The sequence below is a fragment of the Xenopus laevis genome, chromosome 2S (genome assembly GCF_017654675.1).
Source record: "Xenopus laevis strain J_2021 chromosome 2S, Xenopus_laevis_v10.1, whole genome shotgun sequence".
Lineage (NCBI taxonomy): Eukaryota > Metazoa > Chordata > Amphibia > Anura > Pipidae > Xenopus > Xenopus laevis.
The window spans coordinates 5,451,225-5,474,978 of NC_054374.1; the positions used below are offsets into that span (position 1 = coordinate 5,451,225).

Genomic DNA, 23,754 nt, shown 5'->3' on the forward strand with positions numbered 1-23,754 from the left:
CCCCTAGACTAAAAGCAGAAGATACAATGCTAAAGGAAGCGTCCAAGTACCCCAGAATTTCATCGTGGGACATACAGATTGCTGTAGCCACTATTGATATCAAAATGCATGATTCTACCACTATAGGGGCTCTTACACACTGCCGTTCTTGCCTGTGCTCCCCTGCGTTGCACTTTTCCGTTCAGCCGCAGGGGAGCGCAGGAGTAGACGCAGTCAATTATTGTAAAGGGGGCTGTACTCACATAGACGCATGTAAGTGGCAAACACAGGTTGGGACGCAGCATGTTGCATTCGGCGTGTACAGCCCCCTTCAAAATAATTGAGTGCGTCTACTCCTGCGCTGCCCTGCAGCTGAACGGAAGAAAGCACAATGCAGGGGAGCACAGGAACAGCAGTGTGTAAGAGCCCTTGAAAGAATGTACAAATTAGAGCTACATGGCAGTTGTGTCAGGAGTAAACCTTTGAAAGAAAATCAGGGTTAGTAAAGGTTACTAGTAGTGATGTGCGGGCCGGGCCGATACCTGCAGGACCAGTGTGTCAGTCAGGTTCGGGCCGACCTCGCACCCCCATTTGCGGGTGGGGGGTGGGTCCGGGTCGAGCTCTTCTTCCTGATCTCCCCGCCCGCCACCTTACACTGGCGACTTCCAGTTTTATAGCTGAGCACCTGCTCACCCCGCCCCTTTTGTGACATCATTGGCGGCTCCCCGCAAGTCTATAAAAGGAACCCGAAAGTCGGGCGCGGGTGGAGGGAGGACAGATATTGTGCAGGTACGTGCCGGGAAGAACCCGATCCGCACATCACTAGTAACTAGAGATGAGTAATGTTTGTCTGCAAACACCTGGAACAATGTGCTGGACAGACTAGGAAAATATAGGGTTATTTGGCCACAATGCTAAATGCCGTTTGGGAAAACCATAAACAGCAGGTTATCTGAATCAGATACCAACTGGTGGTGGAAATTATGGTTTGGTGTTGCTTTGCTGCAGCTCAACATCATAGAATCCATACAATTCTTCCTTGTACCAGAGCTTGAAGATCAACCAAAGGGAAACCTTTCAACATGACAATGATCCTAAACACTTAAATAAATCCACCAAAGAATGGCTGATAAACAAACGGTGGGTTAAAAAATTATTTAAAGTCCAGATCTAAATCCCATCAATATGCTGTGGGAGGTTTGAGACATGCAAAAATAAAAAAACACTCAATCATTTGCATAGAGGCGAAAAAGAGTATAAAAATCTTTACGTGACATATACTAACTTTTTCCAATGACTGTATAGCAATAAAATGTGTATAAAGATAATTTAAATTTCTGCATTCTTTTGTTTCACAGTTTCTTCAGTGTGCCCACTGTGATCAATGGTCGGAGTCTGTATATAGAAACGATACAGTAAATACATTATACAAAATGCTCTGTGGTTACACTAAATCCCTCAACCTTTCTTTAAATAAAACATTATTTGTACCTGCACTGAGTAATACGTTGCGAGCAGACGGATGCCACTTTATGATGCCCACCCGTTTGGAATGGCCTTCTAGTGTTACAATTGGCTCTGTTATGGAACGCACTGGTGTGTAATCTGGAATCTGCCAAACCTGATGAGAAACAATGATATATTAGTAAGCTCTGACCCTCTATATTTGGCACCCAGAAGCACAACTCTCTGATGTAATGACGTGTTTCTAGAAGAATTATGAGAAGTCAATATCAGGCTAGAAGTCATCCATATTATTATTTAAGCCTTTTAGAGCTAGGGATGTAGCGAACGTCGGAAAAAAAGTTCGCGAACATATTCGCGAACTTGCGCAAAAACGCGAGCGGTTCGCGAACGGTTCGCGAACCCCATAGACTTCAATGGGAAGGCGAACTTTAACATCTAGAAAAGACATTTCTGGCCAGAAAAATGATTTTAAAGTTGTTTAAAGGGTGCAACGACCTGGACAGTGGCATGCCAGAGGGGGATCAAGGGCAAAAATGTATCTGAAAAATCTGCCTGTGTGTGCTTGGAAGAGATAGTGTAGGGGGAGAGCTGTTAGTGATTTCAGGGACAGATGATAGTAAGTTTGCTGGCTAGTAATCTGCTTGATACTGCTCTGTATTGGAGGGACAGAAGTCTGCAGGGATTTGAGGGACATTTTAGCTTAGGTAGCTTTGCTGGCTAGTAATCTACTGTTCTCTTTAAACAACTGCCATACGTTGACCTTGTAGGCATTGTTTGGTGTTTTTTCTGGAGACGGTAATATTATGGATATTTAGACAGAATGGGAACAAGGTCACACAGCTCGATGGCGGGTTGAAGAAAACAGTGTGCAAATAATGCCTACAAGGCCAACGTATACACTACTACAGCGGTGGATACGGATTACGTAAAATATATGAATGCTGCTTGAAAAAAGTGACTCCGGTGTTTTTTCTGGAGACGGTAATATTATGGATATTTAGACAGAATGGGAACAAGGTCACACAGCTCGATGGCGGGTTGAAGAAAACAGTGTGCAAATAATGCCTACAAGGCCAACGTATACACTACTACAGCGGTGGATACGGATTACGTAAAATATATTATGGCTGCTTGAAAAAAGTGACTCCGGTGTTTTTTCTGGAGACGGTAATATTATGGATATTTAGACAGAATGTGAACAAGGTCACACAGCTCGATGGCGGGTTGAAGAAAACAGTGTGCAAATAATGCCTACAGGGCAAATAATGCCTAAAAGGTCAACTTATACACTACTACAGCGGTAGTAAAATAAAAAAAAGTAAAATAAAAAAAAAATGAATATTAAAAAAAAAAATTAAAGTTGGTGCTGCTGAACTACTAGGAGCAGCAGATTAGCACACCAGTCCCACTCCCCAACACTGCTAGACTAATAGCACTGGGCTCTTATAGTAGTAGTAGTAGTAGTAGTAGTAAAACAACAAAAAAATAAATAAAAGCAGTCCTTACAAGGACTACTGTTATTGCAGCAGTCAGCAGATGAGATCAGAAGCAGGACAGCTGCCCACTGCAGCTACATACAGAGCACTGCAGTAGAAGGTAGATTACTAGCCAGCAAAGCTACCTAAGCTTAAATGTCCCTCAAACCCCTGCAGACTTCTGTCCCTCCAATAACAGAGCAGTATCAAAACGATTACTAGCCAGCAAACTTTCAACTGTCCCTGAAATCACTAACAGGCAGCAGCTCTCTCCCTACACTATCTCTTCAGCACACACAGGCAGAGTGAAAAAACGCTGCAGGGCTTCGGTTTTTATAGGGAAGGGGAGTGGTCCAGGGGAGAGCTTCCTGATTGGCTGCCATGTACCTGCTGGTCTGGGGTGAGAGGGCAAAAAAAAGCGCCAACAATGGCGAACCCAAAATGGCGAACGTCGCGCGACGTTCGCGAACTTCCGGCGAGCGCGAACACCCGATGTTCGCGCGAACAAGTTCGCCGGCGAACAGTTCGCGACATCTCTATTTAGAGCACCACGGCAGTTAAAAAGCACCATATGTCACAGGTCTCAGTGTTCAATCCTGTAAATGCCACTGCATTTATTTTATTTTAATAAAACAATGCAGCAGGGCTGATAAACATCCTGCACCAAAAAAATGACAGGATAGACATAAATGGCATGAGAGGAATGTCACAGGCAAAGTGGAGTCTAAAGGTGGCCATAAACAGGCCAGTACCCAACTGTGCAGGGCCACATTCCATAGCTTCAGGATGACAGCTAAGGGCAGAGACACACGCGAAGATTCAGGGACAAATCGCCTCTTCTTCGGGCGACTAATCTCCCCAAATAGCCTTCCCGCCAGCAGGGCAAGATTTACATAGCGGGCGCCACTAGGCCCACTGCCGTTCATCGCCCCTGTCCCCTCCCCTTTATTCATGCAAATTGTCATCATCAGGACTGGAGCAATAGGGATTGGCACACGGGAAATTTTAAAAATGATCTATAGCAAATCCCCAGTGTTTCTGAACCAATGTGGATGTGTTTGGGGAGCATGCCGCCCCCTAAAATCCTGCCGCCCTAGGTCTGGGTCTTGTTGGCCTTATCACAAATCCGGGCCTGCCTGCCAGCTAGAATCTAAATCGCCTGCGGGGTGGTACTCGGAGCACTTCATTTTCTAAAGTCACCCCTAAATCTCCCCGAATCTTCGTGTGTGTCTCTGCCCTAAAACAACCAAAGCCAATGAATCATGCATTCACCAACATGGTACGTCAGCAGGTGAAATATTCAACCTGAATAGATCATTTATGGTCTCACAGGACTTCAGGATGATCTGCCGGAAACAACCTGACATGATCAGATGGTCAGTTGCAGGTCTGGAGTGAGATTCAAAATAGGTCCTGGCATTTCAGGTACACAGAGGCCCAAACAGCTCCCCAGCAACCTAATAAATAGTGACTGTTTATGGTAATTGCCAGAACCCAGATATTGTCAGTCTTGGCCTGGTCGGTTGAGTAGTATTGCTGGAAATTGCTTGGAAATGGCCAGATTTAGGCATTAGGTGTTTTCTTTACGTCCTACAGGCAACACATCACAATTGGGTAATTGGTTCCATTCCCCCTGATAGGACAGAATAAAAAAACAAGCTTAATTAGCCTATAAGAGTTACCTCCTCCCTCCAGATATCAGTCATTTCAGGATAGGACATAGAAGATCCAGCTTGAAGGCCAGAGAAGGAACTACGTCAGTGTGGGTCACTTTAGGGGGGCAGGAAAAACTTTCTGGAATCCTCACTAGTAACCGGGAGTGGATTCTATTTCTATGAAACAACTGTCATGGAAAACATCATTTCTGGTGGCTATTACATCAGCCAGAAGAATTGGAGAACTTCAAGATAAGGTAATTTTAAAGAAATTACCATTTTTCAGTCCAATAATCTTGCCATCTTTTATTCAAACGAAACAAGAGAAGGAGTCAAGTCAAAAAAATATGGATGTTCACAGATGTCTTTCTGCCAACATTGAGAGATCAAAGGAGTTTAGACAGTTAGATCATCTTTTTGTGTTGTTCTGAGGAACCTTAAAGCCTTAAAGCAGCAAAGATCCCTATTGCGACATGGGTAAAAAAAAAACATTTCTGCAACTTATGTGAATAAAGGAAAGGAACCTCCGCCAGAGTTAAAAGCACATTCAATCAGGGTGGTCTCCACTTCTTGGACAGAAAGATCACAAGTGCATATCCAGGACATCTACAGAGCAGCCTCATGGAGTAATGTACATACTTTTGCAAAGTCCTACAAGTTTGACATAGCAGCCTCTCAGGAACGAGCCTTTGGCAGAAGAGTTTTGGTATCGGCCTTGACAGAGAAATAATTAACTTGCTAAATCCCAATTGTGATGTGCTGCCTGTAGGACGTAAAGAAAATCAAAAATTTAATCTTACCTGGAATTTTCATTTTCTTTTGTCCGAAAAGCAGAACAATAACCTCTCCCAATAAATATTTCTAGCGGTGAAGTTGTGCTGAAGTTGTGCTATGCACCGATGATCAATGATGCCATAAATAAACCCAGTTTATAGGGATATATATTTAACCAATTTTACATAATTCCAATAGCAGGACTTTAATCTCATTATGAACACCAATAATTCTGAAATGTAGCAGAAGTTGACAGGAATTTAGAATAAATAGAATAATAATATTAATATATCATCTACATGAAGTACAAACAGGTGTTTTTAAGGCTTTGCCCAGACGCTAACATGGCTTCCCAGCAAGATCTGTTCACTACTCTACTCATACTTCCAACAACTACTCTACTCATAATTCCAACAACTACTCTACTCATAATTCCAACAACTACTCTACTCATACTTCCAACAACTACTCTACTCATAATTCCAACAACTACTCTACTCATAATTCCAACAACTACTCTACTCATACTTCCAACAACTACTCTACTCATAATTCCAACAACTACTCTACTCATAATTCCAACAACTACTCTACTCATACTTCCAACAACTACTCTACTCATAATTCCAACAACTACTCTTCTCATAATTCCAACAACTACTCTACTCATAATTCCAACAACTACTCTGAAGTAAGGAAAGCAAACATCTGTATTATCAATACAAACAAACATCTGTATTATCAATGAGATTCTTTCTGTTAATTGCAGTGCCATGCTAATATTGTTGTTGGATTATAAATGTAACGTCATTGAAAATTGAAAGGGATTTCGAAAAACTGATGAGATGGCTCAGAAAGCTTGTGTGCACTTGATAAATGTTGATTGTCCTTTCGTTTAAGGACACTGGAAATTAACAATTATCTATGTATAACTTTATTTGTTGAGGTAAAAGTAGAATATATATAAATGTATACACGGGGGAGACAAATCACATAATAAATATATACAGAATCATATCAGGACAAAGAGTGTAAGTGCTATGTGGTAAGAGACATAGTGGGAAGGAGGTCCTTGTCCCATAGAGCTTACAGTCTAAGTGGATGAGAGGCTAACATACAGGCACAAATTGGAGATGAAAAAGTGCACAAGGTAAGGCATAGTCAGTAGGGACAGGACTAGGCTAATGTTCTAGTGGTCCAAAAGGTAGGCTCTTCGTTTTTTCCTGAAGAGATTGAGAGACAATTCCTTACGGAGGAATTCAGAGATGGAATTCCAGAGGAACGAAGCAGCAAGATAGAAGGGTTTGAGACGAGAGGTGGCAGTGGATGTGGATGGTGTGAAGAGAAGGGGCTCTGAGAAGAGCGGAGAAGACGACCAGCAATGTACAGTGAGACAAGAGAAGAAATGTAGTGAGAAGCAGAGGAGTGAAGGGCTTTGAATGTTAGCAGAAGGATTTTATATACTATCCTTTGTTTAACAGGCAGCCATGCTAAGGATTTTAGTTGGGGTTGAGCAGGTTCCCTTTTAGGAGAGAGCAGAAGGATCCTGGTAGTGGAGTTTAAGATTGATTGAAGGGGAGAGAGATGGGAGTCAGGAAGACCAGTTAGGAGTAGATTGCAATAGTCTAAATGGGATAAGATAAGGGCATGGATTAGTGTTTTAGCTGTTGTTTGTGAAAGAAACAGGCATATCTTGGCTATATTGCGGAGGAAGAAACGCCGGTTTTGGCAGTATTATTAAATTGATAGAGAAGGAGAGGGACTGGTCAAAGATGACACCCAAGTAGCGTGCTGAGTTATCTGGGTTAATGGTCATGCCATCAATAGTTATGGTCAAAGGAAGAGAAGGGCTTGGTTTGGGTGGAAAGACCATAAACTCAGTCTTGGCCAAATTGGGCTATGGGTTTTTTTTGTTTTTTATTATAGTAATTGCTCTTGTACTCCCATTAGCTATTAGAATCAAGTTTTGGGAGGCACTGGAATGGAACTACTTCGCTAAAAGGGAAACATCACAATAGCAATAGGATAATCAGATTAAATAGAATTGTTCTGGGTTGTAGAGATAACTGCTAGCATCTGAAAAAACACATTAATCATGATGGTGGCATAGAGCTTAGGAAACAGAACAGCTTTGTTCTCCTGGGTATTAAGAGAGTTTTTTTCATAAGGGCCCATGTACCAATAGCACATACTGTACCTCGTAACGTTCTGTTTTTTTTATTTTTTTTTGCAGGATAATGCTGATTTGTGAACTTTAAAAGGGACAGGGGTTCTACATTAATGACCACAGACTAGGTATAGTAGGGGGTGGCCTTATTGTCCTGGTTGTCATAGGAGTTATCCAGGATTCGGTTTGGAATTCGGCCAGGATTCTGCCCTTTTCAGCAGGATTCGGACAAATCCTTCTGCCCGGCCGAACCGAATCTGAATTCTAATGTGCATATGCAAATTAGGGGTGGGCTAGGGGTGTTTTGTGACTTTTTGTCACAAAACAAGTTAGTAAAAAATGTTCTCCCCTTCCCACCCATAATTTGCATATGCAAATTAGGATTTGGATTCGGATCAGTATTTGGCCGAATCTTTCACGATTGGCGGAGTCCAAAATAGTGTATTTGGCGCATCCCTACTTATTTATACACTAAACCTTCATCAAATGCTGCCTATGATAGTACAAAGTACTGCTGAACATGAGACAAGGACTATATTATATTCTATATAAGGATTATAGGCAATGACAACTATACCTTTAAGCAAAATGTCTAGCACTAGTGTATTTTTAAGCCTCCTTGAGTGCATTGCAGGCCCACACTGGAAATCTAGAACAACTCCTGCAAACTATATATAATAAATATATATTAAACAGAAAAGCCAAAAACGTCACATTGCTGGTGGGAGCTATAGAGCTGTCACAGCTGGAGTGCCACAAGTTGCCTAACCTTACGCTAAATGATTGTGTTGATTCAGTCCTCATCCAGCTCTTCCCATGGCAGAGGAATTTTTGTGCAACCCAAATACAATGATAGAGCTGGAAGTATTATATAGGGCTGTACGTATTGTATTCCATTGGCTCACATCCCATAGCCATTCATTTAAGCAAGAGACGCCGCTTTTCCCGGCTCATGAAAAACAGAATGGTAGATCTGAGCATAATGATGGCTGAATAACATCTTGTTGGAATCCCCCTGATCCTCGTCACATGGCCGCCTCTGTTTTTAACATCTGATTAGCAGCTTTCCTCTCCCCTCGGCTTCTAGTGACTGCGGTATAATTAGAACAAACTGCTGCATCATAGGGTAAGACGCAGGCTACTGAGCAGACACGTGGCAACATGATCTATATATAATCCACCACGTAAGGCTTTGTGTAATATGCAGAACACAATTCTAATAAACCCTGCTATGAGAACAATGAGCTTGTTTCAACTGTTCCCTTCGTTATATGGCAGCCAAATAAAATCATGGCTTCATTTTAAACTATTGCACTGCTGTCCGTATGCCCATAAAAAATCCTAATTTGAAGTCCCTATATTTGAACCCCTAACATAAAAACACAGTTAAAATAACAAGGAAAGTCACTTTATGACTGGTTATAAAGGAGAAGGAAAGTCATTTTAACTTGGGGGTTCCAAATGTTAGGCACCCGCAAGTGGTTGTATTTACTTACCAAAAAACCTGCAGTGCTCCTATCTGCAGAAAATTGCACCGACCTGGGGTCCTGCCAGTGAGCACCACAGATCGATCATCTTCTTCGTTCTTTAAATTTGCCGTGGCAGACGCATACACAGTAGAATGAAATAGCCGACTTTTTCGTTAAAGTCCAGATTTTTACTCTACTGTGAATGAGCAGCCGCAAGAAGAAAGAAGAAGACGGAAGAGGGTCGCTCCGTGGTGCTCACTGGTATAACCCCGGGTCGGTGCAGTTTTCTGCTGATAGGAGCACCGGCCCAGGGTGTCGGGTAACTAAATACAATCACTTGGGGTGTCTAACGTTTGGCACCCCTAAGCAATAAAATACTTTCCTTCTCCTATAAAGGTGCCACAACAAAGCCAATGGCGTGGAAGTGGGAAAGTAAGGACACAAAAACATCATAAAATTAGGATGAAAATACAAATACGATGAGCTACAAACTCAAATCAAAAGAAAAAGCATACCAGATTGATAATTAGGATTCACTTTCATGTCATTTTATAGATTAATGCAACAAACACGTAATTCTGCATAGAGATCTGATGTGTCTGCAGGTATATAGTAGGGATGCACCGAATCCATTATTTTGGATCCAGCCGAACCCCCGAATCCTTCTTCAAAAATTCGGCCGAATAGTGAACCAAATCTGAATCCTAATTTGCATATGCAAATTAGGGGTGGGAAGGGGAAAATATTTTTTACTTCCTTGTTTTGTTACAAAAAGTCAGGAGATTTCCCTCCCAGTCCCAGATTTTTTAAATAAGCTTAAAGGGATTCTGTCATGATTGTTATGATGTAGTTTTTATTTCTAAATGACACTGTTTGCAAATAATTCACTGTACAATATAAAATGTCATTCCTGAACCAGCAAGTGTATTTAGTTGTAATATTGGTGTGTAGGTGCATCTCAGCTCATTTTGCCTGGTCATGTGATTTCAGAAAGAGCCAGCACTTTAGGATGGAACTGCTTTCTGGCAGGCTGTTATTTCTCCTACTCAATGTAACTGAACGTGTCTCAGTGGGACCTGGATTTTACTATTGAGTGCTATTCTTAGATCTACCAGGCAGCTGTTATCTTGTGTTAGGGAGCTGCTATCTGGTTACCTTCCCATTGTTCTGTTGTTAGGCTGCTATGGGAGGGGTTGATATCACTCCAAATTGCAGTACAGCAATAAAGAGTGACTGAAGTTTATCAGAGTCAGATGACTGTGGGCAGCTGGGAAACTCACAATACGTATGTCTAGTCCCATGTCAGATTTCAAAATTAAATATAAAAAAATGTTTCTTTTGAGGATTTCAGCACATAGTTCTGCTGGAGCAGCCCTATTAACTGATGCGTTTTGAAAAAAACATATTTTTCCGATGACACTATCCCTTTAAGGTATGGAGATCCAAATTACGGAAAGCCCATATCTGGAAAACCCCAGATCCTGAGCATTCTGGATAACAGGTCCCATACCTGTATCTATTAATTTCTCTGTAGATGTAAACTGTGGTATCATCCACAGAATCTGCAAATGCCAAGGCAAGTGTTCACTCGGTGGGATATTGTTTCACAGTCAAAAAAAAGTGTCAAAGTCAACCCTCTGTGTTGCATAAACATAATATACTCATAATATACTCAGATCTTTGACTGTGTTATTGGAACACTGGGAGCTCATCAGGAGCAAGGCAATCAATTTACTGCCCATCACTGTGCCGAGAAATCTCTGCTTTACACAATAAAGGTATGTATAGAGGAGTCACAGCAATGTTACATAAATAAACCCCCACCCAAAACCTTCTTTTGGTTTGTTTTCCTTCATTTCCCATAGTCCCAACATGACTGTATTTGCTTAGTTGGTGTAATGTGGTCCATTCCTCCTAATTTATATTTTCCCTTGTAATTAGATGGTAATTATCTGAACAAGCGTCTGTGTTGGAAATCTATGAATGAGTTGGATGGAAAGTGAGAAATCCTGAAGGTACAACTGAAAAACAAGTCTGAACAGGAAAGGAGGAGCAGCACTGGGCATGGGAATCAGGAATGGGGACTATTTGTCATTGTTATCCTTTGCTTAACAAAAAAACAAGAAACAAAAGGCAAGGTAGATGGCACATCAATCATAAACATTTATTCACTGGAGATTTGTTTTGAGTTTGAAAAAAAAATAATGGCACTTTTTCTGGGGGAAAAGAGCAGATTTCATTGTTGACCTTGGTTAGGGAACAACGAAGTTCTGTATGTTGTGAAGTGCAATGAATAACAAAATGCCCCAAACTATACGCCAATGACAAGTGGAGCAAACAGCAAAACGTACCATTATTGTGGTGTCGTCGGAGGCACTTGCAATGACGTTATCATTATGTGGGCACCAGTCGATGTCAAGGACAGGACCTGTATGGCCACTTACTGAAGGATGATTCTTATCCACCCGTCCGGTCTGCACCAAGAGAAAGAAAATGCAATAAACAAGAGTTATACCATTTAATATGTGACTTTATTGGAAATACACATCTCCTGCTTAAACTAAAAGTTCTCCATTTCTGACCGATTTTTCTTTATAGAAATAAGACATGTTCCTGTGTCAGTAATTCTAAAGAGTTGCCACACCAACATCTTTCTGGCCAAAAGTCCTGTGAAACCGACCCCAGCCAAGCAATATTTACTTGAGCCAACAATCCAACATGGATAAAGACTCTCCTGCAGTTGGCTTAGGGTTGCCTCCCAGCCCGTAAATTTGTAATACCCTTAACAAAACCCTCGGGCCACTCCAATCTTCTGGAAATGTAAATTTTCTCCTCCTTCTGGCCATCGCCACGACGTGGCTCTGCACCTTTTTTGTCACGGTCCCCCCTTTTGTTCCTGCCGCCATTACCAGCCAGTAAAAATTTTATGAAAAGGTGGCAACCCTAGTTGGGCTGGAGTCAATCCTTTCTTAGGCTGAAGAACCGTTTCCATTTGTATTTGGCCTATGAAAGGATTGCGCTGCTCCCAGTCCAGCATGACAAAAGGAAAACAGTGTGGCTTCTTCTACTCTCTGACCCTCTCATGACAAGCAAGTACTGCTGATATTGGGGTGACCTTCAGGGACTTTTGGCCAGAAGGATTTTGGCATCGGAACTCTTATATGACATGTTTCTATGAATTTTCATAAGGTATGGCGTAAATTACAGAAAGACCCTTGTTGAAGCCCCAGATACCAAGTGCAAGTATGCGATCCATTAACTGCAAACCCATTATCCAGAAAACTTGAAATTATGGGAAGGTCATCTCCCATAGAGTCCATTTTAATCAAATAATTATTATTATTTTTTAAATATATTTACTTTTTTTATAAACAATAAACCAGTATTCTAACTAAGATATAATTAATCCTCATCTGAGGCAAAACAATCCTAATGAGTTATTGAGACTTAAGGGCAGAGACACACGCTCAGATTCGGGTAGAAGAGGCGATTTATCGCCGGGCAACTTAATCTCCCAGAATCTTCATGTGTGCCCTTAAAATGGCCATAGATGCAAATATCTGATCGTACTAAGCGAGGATTCGTATGATTTTCGGACCATGTGTGGAGAGTCCCGTCATTTTTCATCCAGCGGAGATCGGTCGTTTAGTCGATTGGAAAGGTTAAAAGATTTCTGTCGGATCTTTGCGTTTATGGCCAGCTAACCCTAAAACAGGGATATCCAAATTACAAAAAGACATGTTATCTGGAAAACCCAGGGATGCAGATTAGTGATGGGCTAATTTATTCGCCAGGCGCGAATTTGCGTGATTCGCCACCAGCAAATAAAATCGCGAAACACCCGCGAAAATTTGCGGCAAAAATTCGCCGGCGTCCATTTTTTTCGAAATTTTTTTTGGAATTTTTGCCGCAAATTTTCGCGGGCGTTTCGCGATTTTATTCGCTGGTGGCGAATCGCGCAAATTCGCGCCTGGCGAATAAATTCGCCCATCACTAATCTGCATCCCTGGGCATCAAAAACGGGCGCCGGCGTAAAAAACCGGGCACCGGCGTCAAAAACGAGATGCCGGCGTCGTTTCGTGAATTTTTCGCCGTTTCCCGAATTTCGCGCGAAATTCGCCCATCACTAATGCAGATTATCTTAAAGGGGAAGGAAAGGCTTGCACCACGGAACGCTTCTCTTCCGTAATCTTCTGTCTTCAAATTTCCCGTGGCTGACGCATACACAGTTGTGCAAAGAAAGAAGAAGCCGGAAGAGGATCGATCCGTGATGCTCACTGGTATAACCCCGGGCCGGTGCAGTTTTCTGCTGATAGGAGCACCAGCCTGGGGTTTCAGGTGAGTCAATAAAATTACTTGGGGTGCCTAACATTTGGCAGCCCCAAGTGCTGCAAGCCTTTCTTTCTCCTTTAAAATCAAAAAAATACCACATTCATATGTTTTAGGTTCCAATAAATGAATTACTAATGGAGCAAAACATAAATAAGTGATTAATCAGTGCTAGAAATGAATATCAATCGCAGGCCCCACAAGGGAATCGAGGATCAAATACATAACAGGACTGGAGAGGAAAGAGGAAAAGGTAAGTGTCATAGGGTACGGAAAATGTTTTGGGACAAGCAATGACTTGGAAGGGCGGTGGCTTATTAGCAGCAAAACAATATCCACTGCCCGGCACGTTGGAAAAATAAAACGAATAAGCACTTCCTGAGACATTTTCTATTGTTTGTTGTGTGAGGTCATTCTTATTAGCAGTGTAGGATCAACAGACAGTTGCTACAATTCCACAGCAGAAACCCTCACCATTCCTTCACTGGGGTGGAATGTGGGATGAGAGGAGACAAGGTGGCAGAGGTCAAGGATATAGTGTAGCTCCCACATTGGAGGAGGGAGTCACTGCTATACATTCTAGCACCAAATAAGAACAGAACTGCAGGAGAAGAGAATGTGACCATATAACTCTGCCCTTTCACCTTTTCTTTCTATGTTGGTTGGAGTTTCTGAGGAAACATAACAGAACCTCTACACAAAACATAATTAAAGGGGACCTGTCACCCGAATAAATTATTAAAAATCCTATTTTACCACGTTCGTCAAGCAAAATAAACTTTAATTATATTATACAAATTATTTGAATCTTGTTTCCATCAGTCTGGGAACTCATAATTACAACAATCAGGCAGAAGCCATTTTGTGGACACTGTTATTAAGACAAGTCTTGTATCATCTCAGAATTTTGTTTGTGCACCAGAATGTGGGACCTGATGTCCATCCCCATGTCCTGGCTACACAATTAAATGGTGAAGAGAATGGGGGACCTGATGTCCATCCCCATGTCCTGTTTACACAATTAAATGCTAAAGAGAATGGGGGACCTGATGTCCATCCCCATGTCCTGGCTACACAATTAAATGGTGAAGAGAATGGGGGACCTGATGTCCATCCCCATGTCCTGGTTACACAATTAAATGGTGAAGAGAATGGGGGACCTGATGTCCATCCCCATGTCCTGGTTACACAATTAAATGTTGAAGAGAATGGGGGACCTGATGTCCATCCCCATGTCCTGGCTACGCAATTAAATGGTGAAGAGAATGGGGGACCTGATGTCCATCCCCATGTCCTGGTTACACAATTAAATGTTGAAGAGAATGGGGGACCTGATGTCCATCCCCATGTCCTGGTTACACAATTATATGGTGAAGAGAATGGGGGACCTGATGTCCATCCCCATGTCCTGGTTACACAATTAAATGGTGAAGAGTATGGGGGACCTGATGTCCATCCCCATGTCCTGGTTACGCAATTAAATGATGAAGAGAATGGGGGACCTGATGTCCATCCCAATGTCCTGGTTACACAATTAAATGGTGAAGAGAATGGGGGACCTGATGTCCATCCCAATGTCCTGGTTACACAATTAAATGGTGAAGAGAATGGGGGACCTGATGTCCATCCCAATGTCCTGGTTACACAATTAAATGGTGAAGAGAATGGGGGACCTGATGTCCATCCCAATGTCCTGGTTACACAATTAAATGGTGAAGAGAATGGGGGACCTGATGTCCATCCCCATGTCCTGGTTACACAATTAAATGGTGAAGAGAACGGGGGAATGTGGAGAGAGCAGGGACATGTAGGAAGTGCTGAATGGAAAGTGAAAGTAATTGCCTATGGCAGTGATGGGCAAAGTGCGGCTCTCCAGCTGTTGCAGAACTACAAGTCCCAGCATGCAAAGACTGCCTACAGCTATCAGCCTACAGCAGGGCATGGTGGGAGTTGTAGTCTTGCAACAGCTGGAGAGCCACACTTTGCCCATCACTGGCCTATGGCATAGAGGAGGGACAGACAATATTTGGTTGACAGCTGAGATTTTCAACAAAAACAGCTATGAATGCTTTAATAAAAATAAGAATTTGGATTTCATGTTTAATTTGAAAAGGACTTTGATTATACAGCTTTAAGGCAGGTTTGAAACAATTGAAGTTTATTCTTCACAGGGAAAATATATCTCCTTTTTGACACGAGTTCCTTTAGTTGGCCTTAAAAGCACACGAACATTTTCTCAGCGGCCTGATATAAATATCAGTTTTGTTTGTTTCAACAGTCCCACCCGATTCCACAAATTAAAAGGAAACCGTGATACTTGTATAAACCATTTCCCAAATCCATCTTTAGACCTTTGTAAGTCATTTCTAGTGGAAGTTGCTCAAAGAGAGAAAGCATTATACAATTACGACATATTTATGCCATTTTTTTACATGGAGATGCCTGGCAATGTGTGGCAAATTATTCTGCAGTTTTTTTTTTAAACCACATAATAAATATGCCCCTTAATGTATATTTTAGTATCATATCACCTACTCTGCTTCAAATGAAAGTTCTTTTCCTCTAGTCTGAAGGGGAGACCTCTGGTGATTCTGTGGCTAAAAATGGCATATTTTATATACTGAATTTATTGCACCAGCCCAAAGTTTTAGCATCTTAATAGCAATAATAATCCAGGACTTCAAACTTGTCACAGGGGGTCACCATCTTGGAAAGTGTCTGTGACACTCACATGCTCAGTGGGCTCTGATTGGCTGTTGAGAAGCTAAGCTTAGGGCTCGTCACTAATTATCCAGCAGAAAATGAGCTTCCCTGGCTGTAATATAAGCTGATGCTACAGGTTTGCTGATTATTAAATTCTGATGCTAATTGCACTGGTTTCTGTGCTGCCATGTAGTAATTATGTGTATTAATTACTAATCAGCCTTATATTGTGACATTTCTATTCTATGTGTACTGTATATTGTGAGTGGCTCCCTAAGCTCAGTAAGTGACAGCAGCACAGAGCATGCGAATCAGTGAATCAGCAGAAAAGAAGATGGGGAGCTACTGGGGCATCTTTGGAGACACAGATCTTTACTGCTAAAGGGCTGTGGTTGCCTTGGGCTGGTACAGAAGCACAAAACATCATGTACAACATTTCTAGCTACTTCTTTAGTTAAGCTTTAGTTCTCCTTTAAATAAACCACCAACACACTGCCGTTTAGTATATAACTTGCATAAATATTATTTTTGCCAAAATGTTTGCTTTTAAACTTTTTATAACATAACCCCCAGACTTCTTCATGTGTAGCTTCAGCCCTTCTTCATGTAACTTATAGACTTGTGCCATATGGTAAGTTTTTGGGCAAAATATCACAGTGGCACTAATGCCCCTGATAACAATATGAAGCAATTCATGGTAATTTTCACTATACTACACTGAACATCAACCAACTAGCAGATTATAATCATTTTAATAAACCCAGTTAATTCAATTTTTCTGTCATGTTTCAGTAAATCATTTTCTTCAGTCTGCAAAGTCATATGGCAGAACAGGGAGGGTACAACAGGGGGCCAACAAAAAGTCATATTTTGCACTGTTGCAATAGAACAGGGATCCCCAACCTTATTTTTATCCATGAGCCACATTCAAATGTAAAAAGATTTGGGGAGCAACACAAGCATGAAAAAGTCCCTTGGGTGCCAAATAAGGGTTGTGACTGGCTATTTGGTAGCCCCTATGTGGACTGGCAGCCTACAGGAGACTCTACTTGGCACTATACTTAAATAAGCCCCTGATTTGAGGCCAATGAGAGCAACATCCAAGGAGTAACATGTTACTCACGAGTAGGGATGGGCAAATTTTTTCTCTTGTTTCGCTGCAAAAATGATGCCCATAGACTTGTATAGCGTCGTGCATCAAAAAAAAAAAAGACGCGAGTCAAAAAATTTTTTTTGACGCCCATAGACTTTAATGGGCGTCGGTGACGAATTTTTGGCAAAACAAAACGGGTCAAATTCGCCCATCCCTACTCACGAGCTACTGGTTGGGGATCAATGCAATAGAAGGTCACATGTATTGGGCCCGAGGAATATAAATTAGGGATGCACCGAATCCACTATTTTGGATTCGGCCGAACCCCCGAATCCTTCGCGAAAGATTCGGCCGAATTCCCAAACCGAATCCGAATCCTAATTTGCATATGCAATTTTTTTTACTTCCTTGTTTTGTGACAAAAAGTCACGCGATTTCCTTCCTCATCCCTAATTTGCATATGCAAATTAGGATTCGGGTTCGGTTCGGACGGAAAGTAGGATTCTGCCGAATCATGCTAAAAAAGGCTGAATCCTGGCCGAATCCCGAACTGAATCCTGGATTTGGTGCATCCCTAGTTTAAATGGTTTCTAATGGAAGCCAGGCTGTGAGGCAGTCATCAGATTCATAAAAGATTATTATAACAGTAAAAGACAAGGACAGTGAAACCAAGAGAGCATATATCAATATAATCATAGATTCTTTCTCCACTTTATATATATAAAAATTGTCTCTATAAATGTTTTCTGTTACTTAAACTCTTAGATGTTACCAGGGAAACAGATGAATGACCACATCAAGCGTCCATTCCCTTTTTATTATTATTTTGTCCCTGTAGATTACATCAATTAGCAAATGGAAAAGATATTATCGAAGCGTTTGCTGCAGAGAACTGGAAGGGCTCAGCTGAGATGCCAACAGATATTACCTTGATTTGCAGAGTTAGAAAACATTATCGGGAATATCATTGGATAACCTTTTCCGTTTCTTTGAGCCGGACTAGACAAGAAGCTGGTTGACTTCTGTGGCCCCTGAGCAGATCAAACTATAGCGCTAGACTAGATTTTACCGGGTCACTATCATAACAAACTAAATCTGCATTTGTGAAAAACAATGTATAAAGATTCGTTTTGGGAAAAAGTAGGATGGTGCAATCCCTTGTAGATGGCCACAGCCCCCCCATTCCCTTTTACATTCACATGGAAATTAAGTATTTGTACATTTCAATGGTCAGGCCACGTGAAGTCTCCCCATAGACTCAATATTAATCAAATAACTTAAAATTTTCAAAATGATTATCTTTTTCCTCTGTAATAATAAAACAGTACCTTGTGCTTAATTCCAACTCAGATATAATTAATCCTTAGTGGAGGCAAAACCTATCGAGTTTATTTAAAGGGATAATGTCATGGGAAAACGTGTTATTTTCAAAACGCATTAGTTAATAGTGCTGCTCCAATCCATTTTTCAAAAGAGCAAACAGATTATGTTATATTCAATTTTGAAATCTGACATGGGGCTAGACATAGTGTCAATTTCCCAGCTGCCCCCAGTCATGTGACTTGTGCTCTGATAAACTTCAATCACTCTTTACTGCAAGTTAGACTGATATCACCCCCCTCCCTTCCCCCCCAGCAGCTTAACAACAGAACAATGGGAAGGTAACCAGATAACAGCTCCCTAACACAAGATAACAGCTGCCTGGTAGATCTAAGAACAGCACTCAATAGTAAAATCCAGTTCCCACTGAGACTGATTCAGTTACATTAAGTGGGAGAAATAACAGCCTGCCAGAAAGTAATTCCATCCTAAAGTGCAGGCACAAGTCACATGACTGGGGGCAGCTGGGAAACTGACAATATGTCTAGCCCCATGTCAGATTTCAAAATTAAATTTAAAAAAAACAGTTTGCTCTTTTGAGAAATGGATTTCAGTGCAGAATTCTGCTGGAGCAGCACTATTGACTGATGTGTTTTGGAATAAACATGTTTTTCCATGACAGTATCCCTTTAATGTTTATTCTAATGTTTAATTTTTAATAGACTTAAAGAATGGAGATCCAAATTATGGAAAGATCCCTTATCCAGAAAACTGCAAGTTCCAAGCATTCTGGATAATAGATCCCATACCTGTATTACCAAGTACATAACAGCAATGTTACGCATCATAAAGCTGTAAATGCAGCTTCTTCCTAATCATTCAATCTGCTTCTTCTTCTCAGAAACTATTCAGGCTAAAGGCATGGCATTACTCAAGCTGGATTTTAACATTTTATAAAACATCAAGCAGCTAGGGGTGAACCACGGTCTTTCCTGACGCTTCTTAAATTTGGCTCGTTCTTTGTTCTGGCTGCCAAGAAGTGGTGCGAGCCTCTGTGCAAGGCAAAGCTTTGGGACTCCAGTAAACAATACTCAATCATCCCCATGTTCAGAAGAGGAGGACAAATATAAACGGCTATTTTAAGTCATAAAGATACACTCACATACATAGGGGAAAGAGGAATGGGCAGCTTGAGTTTTTGTTAAAGGCATCGCCCCCTTATGTCTTCATGGACTGGGCTGTAATACCAGTGGAATATTGACTTATACATGTTTGTATTGCACAAGTATCATCTGACACACAACAAAATTGTGTACTTATTGTAACCAACGCACTACTCGGACAAGCTTCTTTTTTTTTTAATTTCACATGAACGATATTTATGTACATAACAAAAAAGAAATCTCTAAGGGTAAGGGCACACGCTGCTATTTATGGGAGATTAGTCACCCATCGCTTCTTCTTTGGCGACTAATCTACCCGAACTGCCTTCCTGCCAGCTAGAATGTAAATAGCCATGGGATGGCACCTGGAGAGATTCGTTTCCGAAGTTGCCTCATGAGGAAACTTCGGGCGACTTCGGAAAGCCAAAGCAATCCGACTGCCATACTGACGGTGATTTACATTCTAGCCGACGGGAAGGCAGTTCAGGAAGATTAGTCGCCCGAAGAAGTTATTTATCGCTGGGCCACTAATCTCCCGAAATAGCAGCTTGTGCCCTGGCCCTTAATTTTCTGGGTCAGTGGCACTGTAGATAATTCAACATGTATTTTATTTGCTCATACACAAGTGAGTGACTAGTCTTGAGTCTGCACTCACATATAGGCAAATATATTCAACTTGTATTTGTCACTGCCGTTCGTCAAGTTGCCATTGTGGCATTAGTTTAGTTATTAGGTTTCATGAAACAAAGAGGCTGATCAGAAAAGCATCTAATAAGAGGGGGTAGTTCACCCTAAAATTAACTTTTAATTCGATGTAGGCGGTGATATACTGAGAAAAATCGTTTATATTTGTGGATTTTGAATTATTTAACTTCTTGTTCAGCAGCTCCTGAGTTTGGTATTGCAAAAGCAGTGTCGGACTGGCCCACCGGGATACCAGGAAAACTCCCGGTGGGCCCAGGTGTCAGTGGCCCCTCATGCTGCTAAACATTTGGCCTATTTCATGGTCATTCCCTATTACTATGAGAACAAAGTGGCTAAATAGATGGAATAATAGATTATAGTATGTAAAGAGACTAGGAGAATAGAGGTTGAGTGAGGAGAGGGTGGGCCCCTGGTCTAAAAACCGTTGGTGGGCCCCTGGTGTAAGGTTTTTTGGTAGGCTCCTAAACTCCGAATGCTAAAATCCCAAAGAATTTGTGATTTTTTTTTAGTATAAAATCTGACTTTTTCGGAATTTGTTATACCCTGAGGATGGAAAAGCCCGAATCAGAAAATCCAGCATTTCAGACCTGTCGAGGTTGCATATAAGTCAATGGGATTTTTTGATATGCGCTGAGTTTTGTGCAACACCCCGAAGTATTCTGAGTTTTCAGGAAGAAAGCATACAAAATCTGAGGTTCCGGGTGGAAAATTTTAAAAAATTATGAAATTTGAATTTTTTCCTGCAAACCACATTTTCAGTAAAAATCTAATAATAAATACTCCGAAAAAAACGTGCAGGTTAGATCAGAGTTTGTGGCTGGAAATGTTGAAATAAAATCGGACTTTGATAAAGAACCCCATAAATGTGAAATACTCTTCTAAGAATCAAATAGTTAAAAGGGGTATTTAAAGACAGATTTTAGCAGTGATTCCCCTAATATGTAATGATCTTAAAAGAAATATTAAACAGTATGTTTGTGTGGCATGCTTAAAGCTTAAGTTTGTTATGTTTAAATGCCCAATTTTACTTATTTTCTAGAAAATCATTAGTTGTGGCGACTTACCTTGGCCAAAGACAACACCATAAAGGCACCTCCACCGCTAGATTCAACAATAATGGCTAGAAACTTGGGGTTGACTGCACAGAATGAGCTGTCCCAGGTCACTTTAGACACCCGGATGTCCTCATACATTTGGTCGGCTTTCACTGGTTGTCCGAAAATATGGCGGAATTTGCTCTGACGGACAACTCTTCGACTCATTGTGAATAAACTGTAGAGATGATCAGAGAGGGAGAGATGAATACAAGTTGAGTATAAATGTATTTATATTGTATGCGGGGCTCCTCACAAGAAAAGTATATTTTATGCAACAGCAATTTTTTGGGGGGCAGCACCAGAATGAAATGAAACCACAAATTCTGCATAAATGTAGAGAGGGTGAATGTGTTGGAATCCGAATATACAGTTCAGCACTTGTGTATGTTGTTTGACTTGCAACAGAGGTCAGCGATTTCGATGTCTACAAGCCGGTTTAATACAAACAGATTTAAAGGGGTTGTTCATCTTAGGGATAACTTTTAGTATGATGTAGAGAGTGATATTCTGAGACGATTTGCAATTGGTTTTAATTTTTTATTGCTTAAGGTTTTTGAGTTATTTAGCTTTTTATTAAGCAGCTGTGCAATTTGCAATTTCAGCAGTCTGTTTGCTAGGGTCCAAATTCCCCTAGCAACCATGCATTGATTTTAATAAGAGACTGGAATATGAATAGGAGAGACCTGAATAGAAAGATGAGTAATAAAAATTCGCAAGAACAATATATTTGTAGCCTTACAGAGCATTAGCTTTTTAGATGGAGTCAACGAAGCATATTGGAAAGCTGGAAAGAGTCAGAAGAAAAAGGCAAATAATTATAAATCTATAAAAATTAAATAATGAAAAGCAATTTAAAAGTGGCTTAGAATTGGCTATTCAAGAGTTACCTTAAAGGTAAACCACCCCTTTAAAGGACAAGCAAAGTGTAAAATAGAATAAGGCTAGAAATACTGTATTTTGTATACTAAACATAAGCATGAACTTACTGCACCACAAGCCTAATCAAACAAATGATTTATGCTTTCAAAGTTGGCCACTGGGGGCTGTCATCTTGTAACTTTGTTATACATCTTTGCAAGACTAAGACTGTGCACATGCTCAGTGTGGTCTGGGCTACTTAGGGATCGTCATAAACAAAGCTGCTTGAGTTCTGCATGGCTGGGAAGTAAGGCGGGGCTCCCCCTGCTGTACATAAGTATGATTGTTTACCTGCAGAGCAGTTAGGGACTGTCTGACAATTCCTATCCACAGCAGTAAATGAAGGGAGAATTTCAATGCATACAGTCAGGTTTCTTATAAAAACTGTACACATTTTTTTCATTAAAGTATATTGGAGAAAGGTTTATTTTTCATTAAAGAAAGTAAAAATGGGATCTTATTGTTTTGCCTTTCCTTGTCCTTTAAGATAAAGGCTTCAAGGGTTGGGCAAGTGCCATCAAATTATACAGATGCCATAAGACTACAGGTCTCTGGGCCTTAATGTGTCTTTCAACTGTCTTTTACAGGCATAAATATTTTTCAAGATTAAGTTGCCCTTTAAATTTAATGTATTTAAAATAACTTGTTATTTCTGACTAAACTGCCATATGCTGGAAAAGGAAAGTACTGCCATTTAGAACATATTTGTAATGGCCACATTACACACTACTTATACTGTATATAATAAAAGAAGATACAGGTCTGGAGCCTACTATTCAGAATGCTCTGGACCTGGGGGTTTCCAGATAATGGATCTTTCCATAATTCCTTAAATCTACTAAAAAAATAAATTAAACATTAATTAAAACCAGTAGGATTGTTTTGTCACCATTAAGGATAAATTATATATTTGTTTGGAACAACTACAAGGTACTGTTTTATTATTACAGAGAATAATAAAATCAAAATTGGGATTATTTGATTAAAATGGAGTCTTTGGGAGATGGCCTCCCCACAATTTGGAGCTTTCTGGAAAATGGATCCCATATTTAATAATAATGCTAGGAAGACCAGTACTTTTTGCTAGAAAGGGCGGAATCCCTATCCCAACAGCCATGGAGAAGCCAGGGATGCACTTTAATACTGGCCAGGGTTATCCAACTGGAAATATTGCGATTTTGGGAGTGTTCCTAGAATAATGGGTTGATGCAATAGGACAGGAATCAACCGAGTGAGTAGTAAAACCAAATGACTGCTTGTAATATATAATTAGTAAAGCATTTACTCTTTGAACTTGAGCTTTGCTGGCTGTACAAGGCTGCATTAGTGCCCTGTTAAGACCAGGGGCATTGACACTGCACCGCGCTTATCTGGGCTCGGTATCAATTTTTTACTAATGGAATAGCAAGTGACTGAGCTGAACAAGCTCCAGCATCTCTC

At 40.8% G+C, this 23,754-nt stretch overlaps 1 protein-coding gene across 2 annotated transcripts in view; it reads right to left on the bottom strand.

Annotated features, from left to right (window-relative positions):
* Positions 1–23,754, bottom strand: part of coro6.S (coronin 6 S homeolog) — a 68,182-nt gene that overhangs the window by 19,603 nt on the left and 24,825 nt on the right. For both annotated transcript variants that reach the window (XM_018248793.2, XM_018248792.2), the window contains exons 2-4: positions 21,364–21,571; positions 11,338–11,460; positions 1,471–1,600 (exon numbers count right to left, since the gene is read on the bottom strand). In XM_018248793.2, the coding sequence (XP_018104282.1) occupies positions 1,471–1,600; positions 11,338–11,460; positions 21,364–21,561 (451 nt within the window). In that variant the 5' untranslated portion in view covers positions 21,562–21,571. The remainder of the gene's footprint in view (positions 1–1,470; positions 1,601–11,337; positions 11,461–21,363; positions 21,572–23,754) is intronic.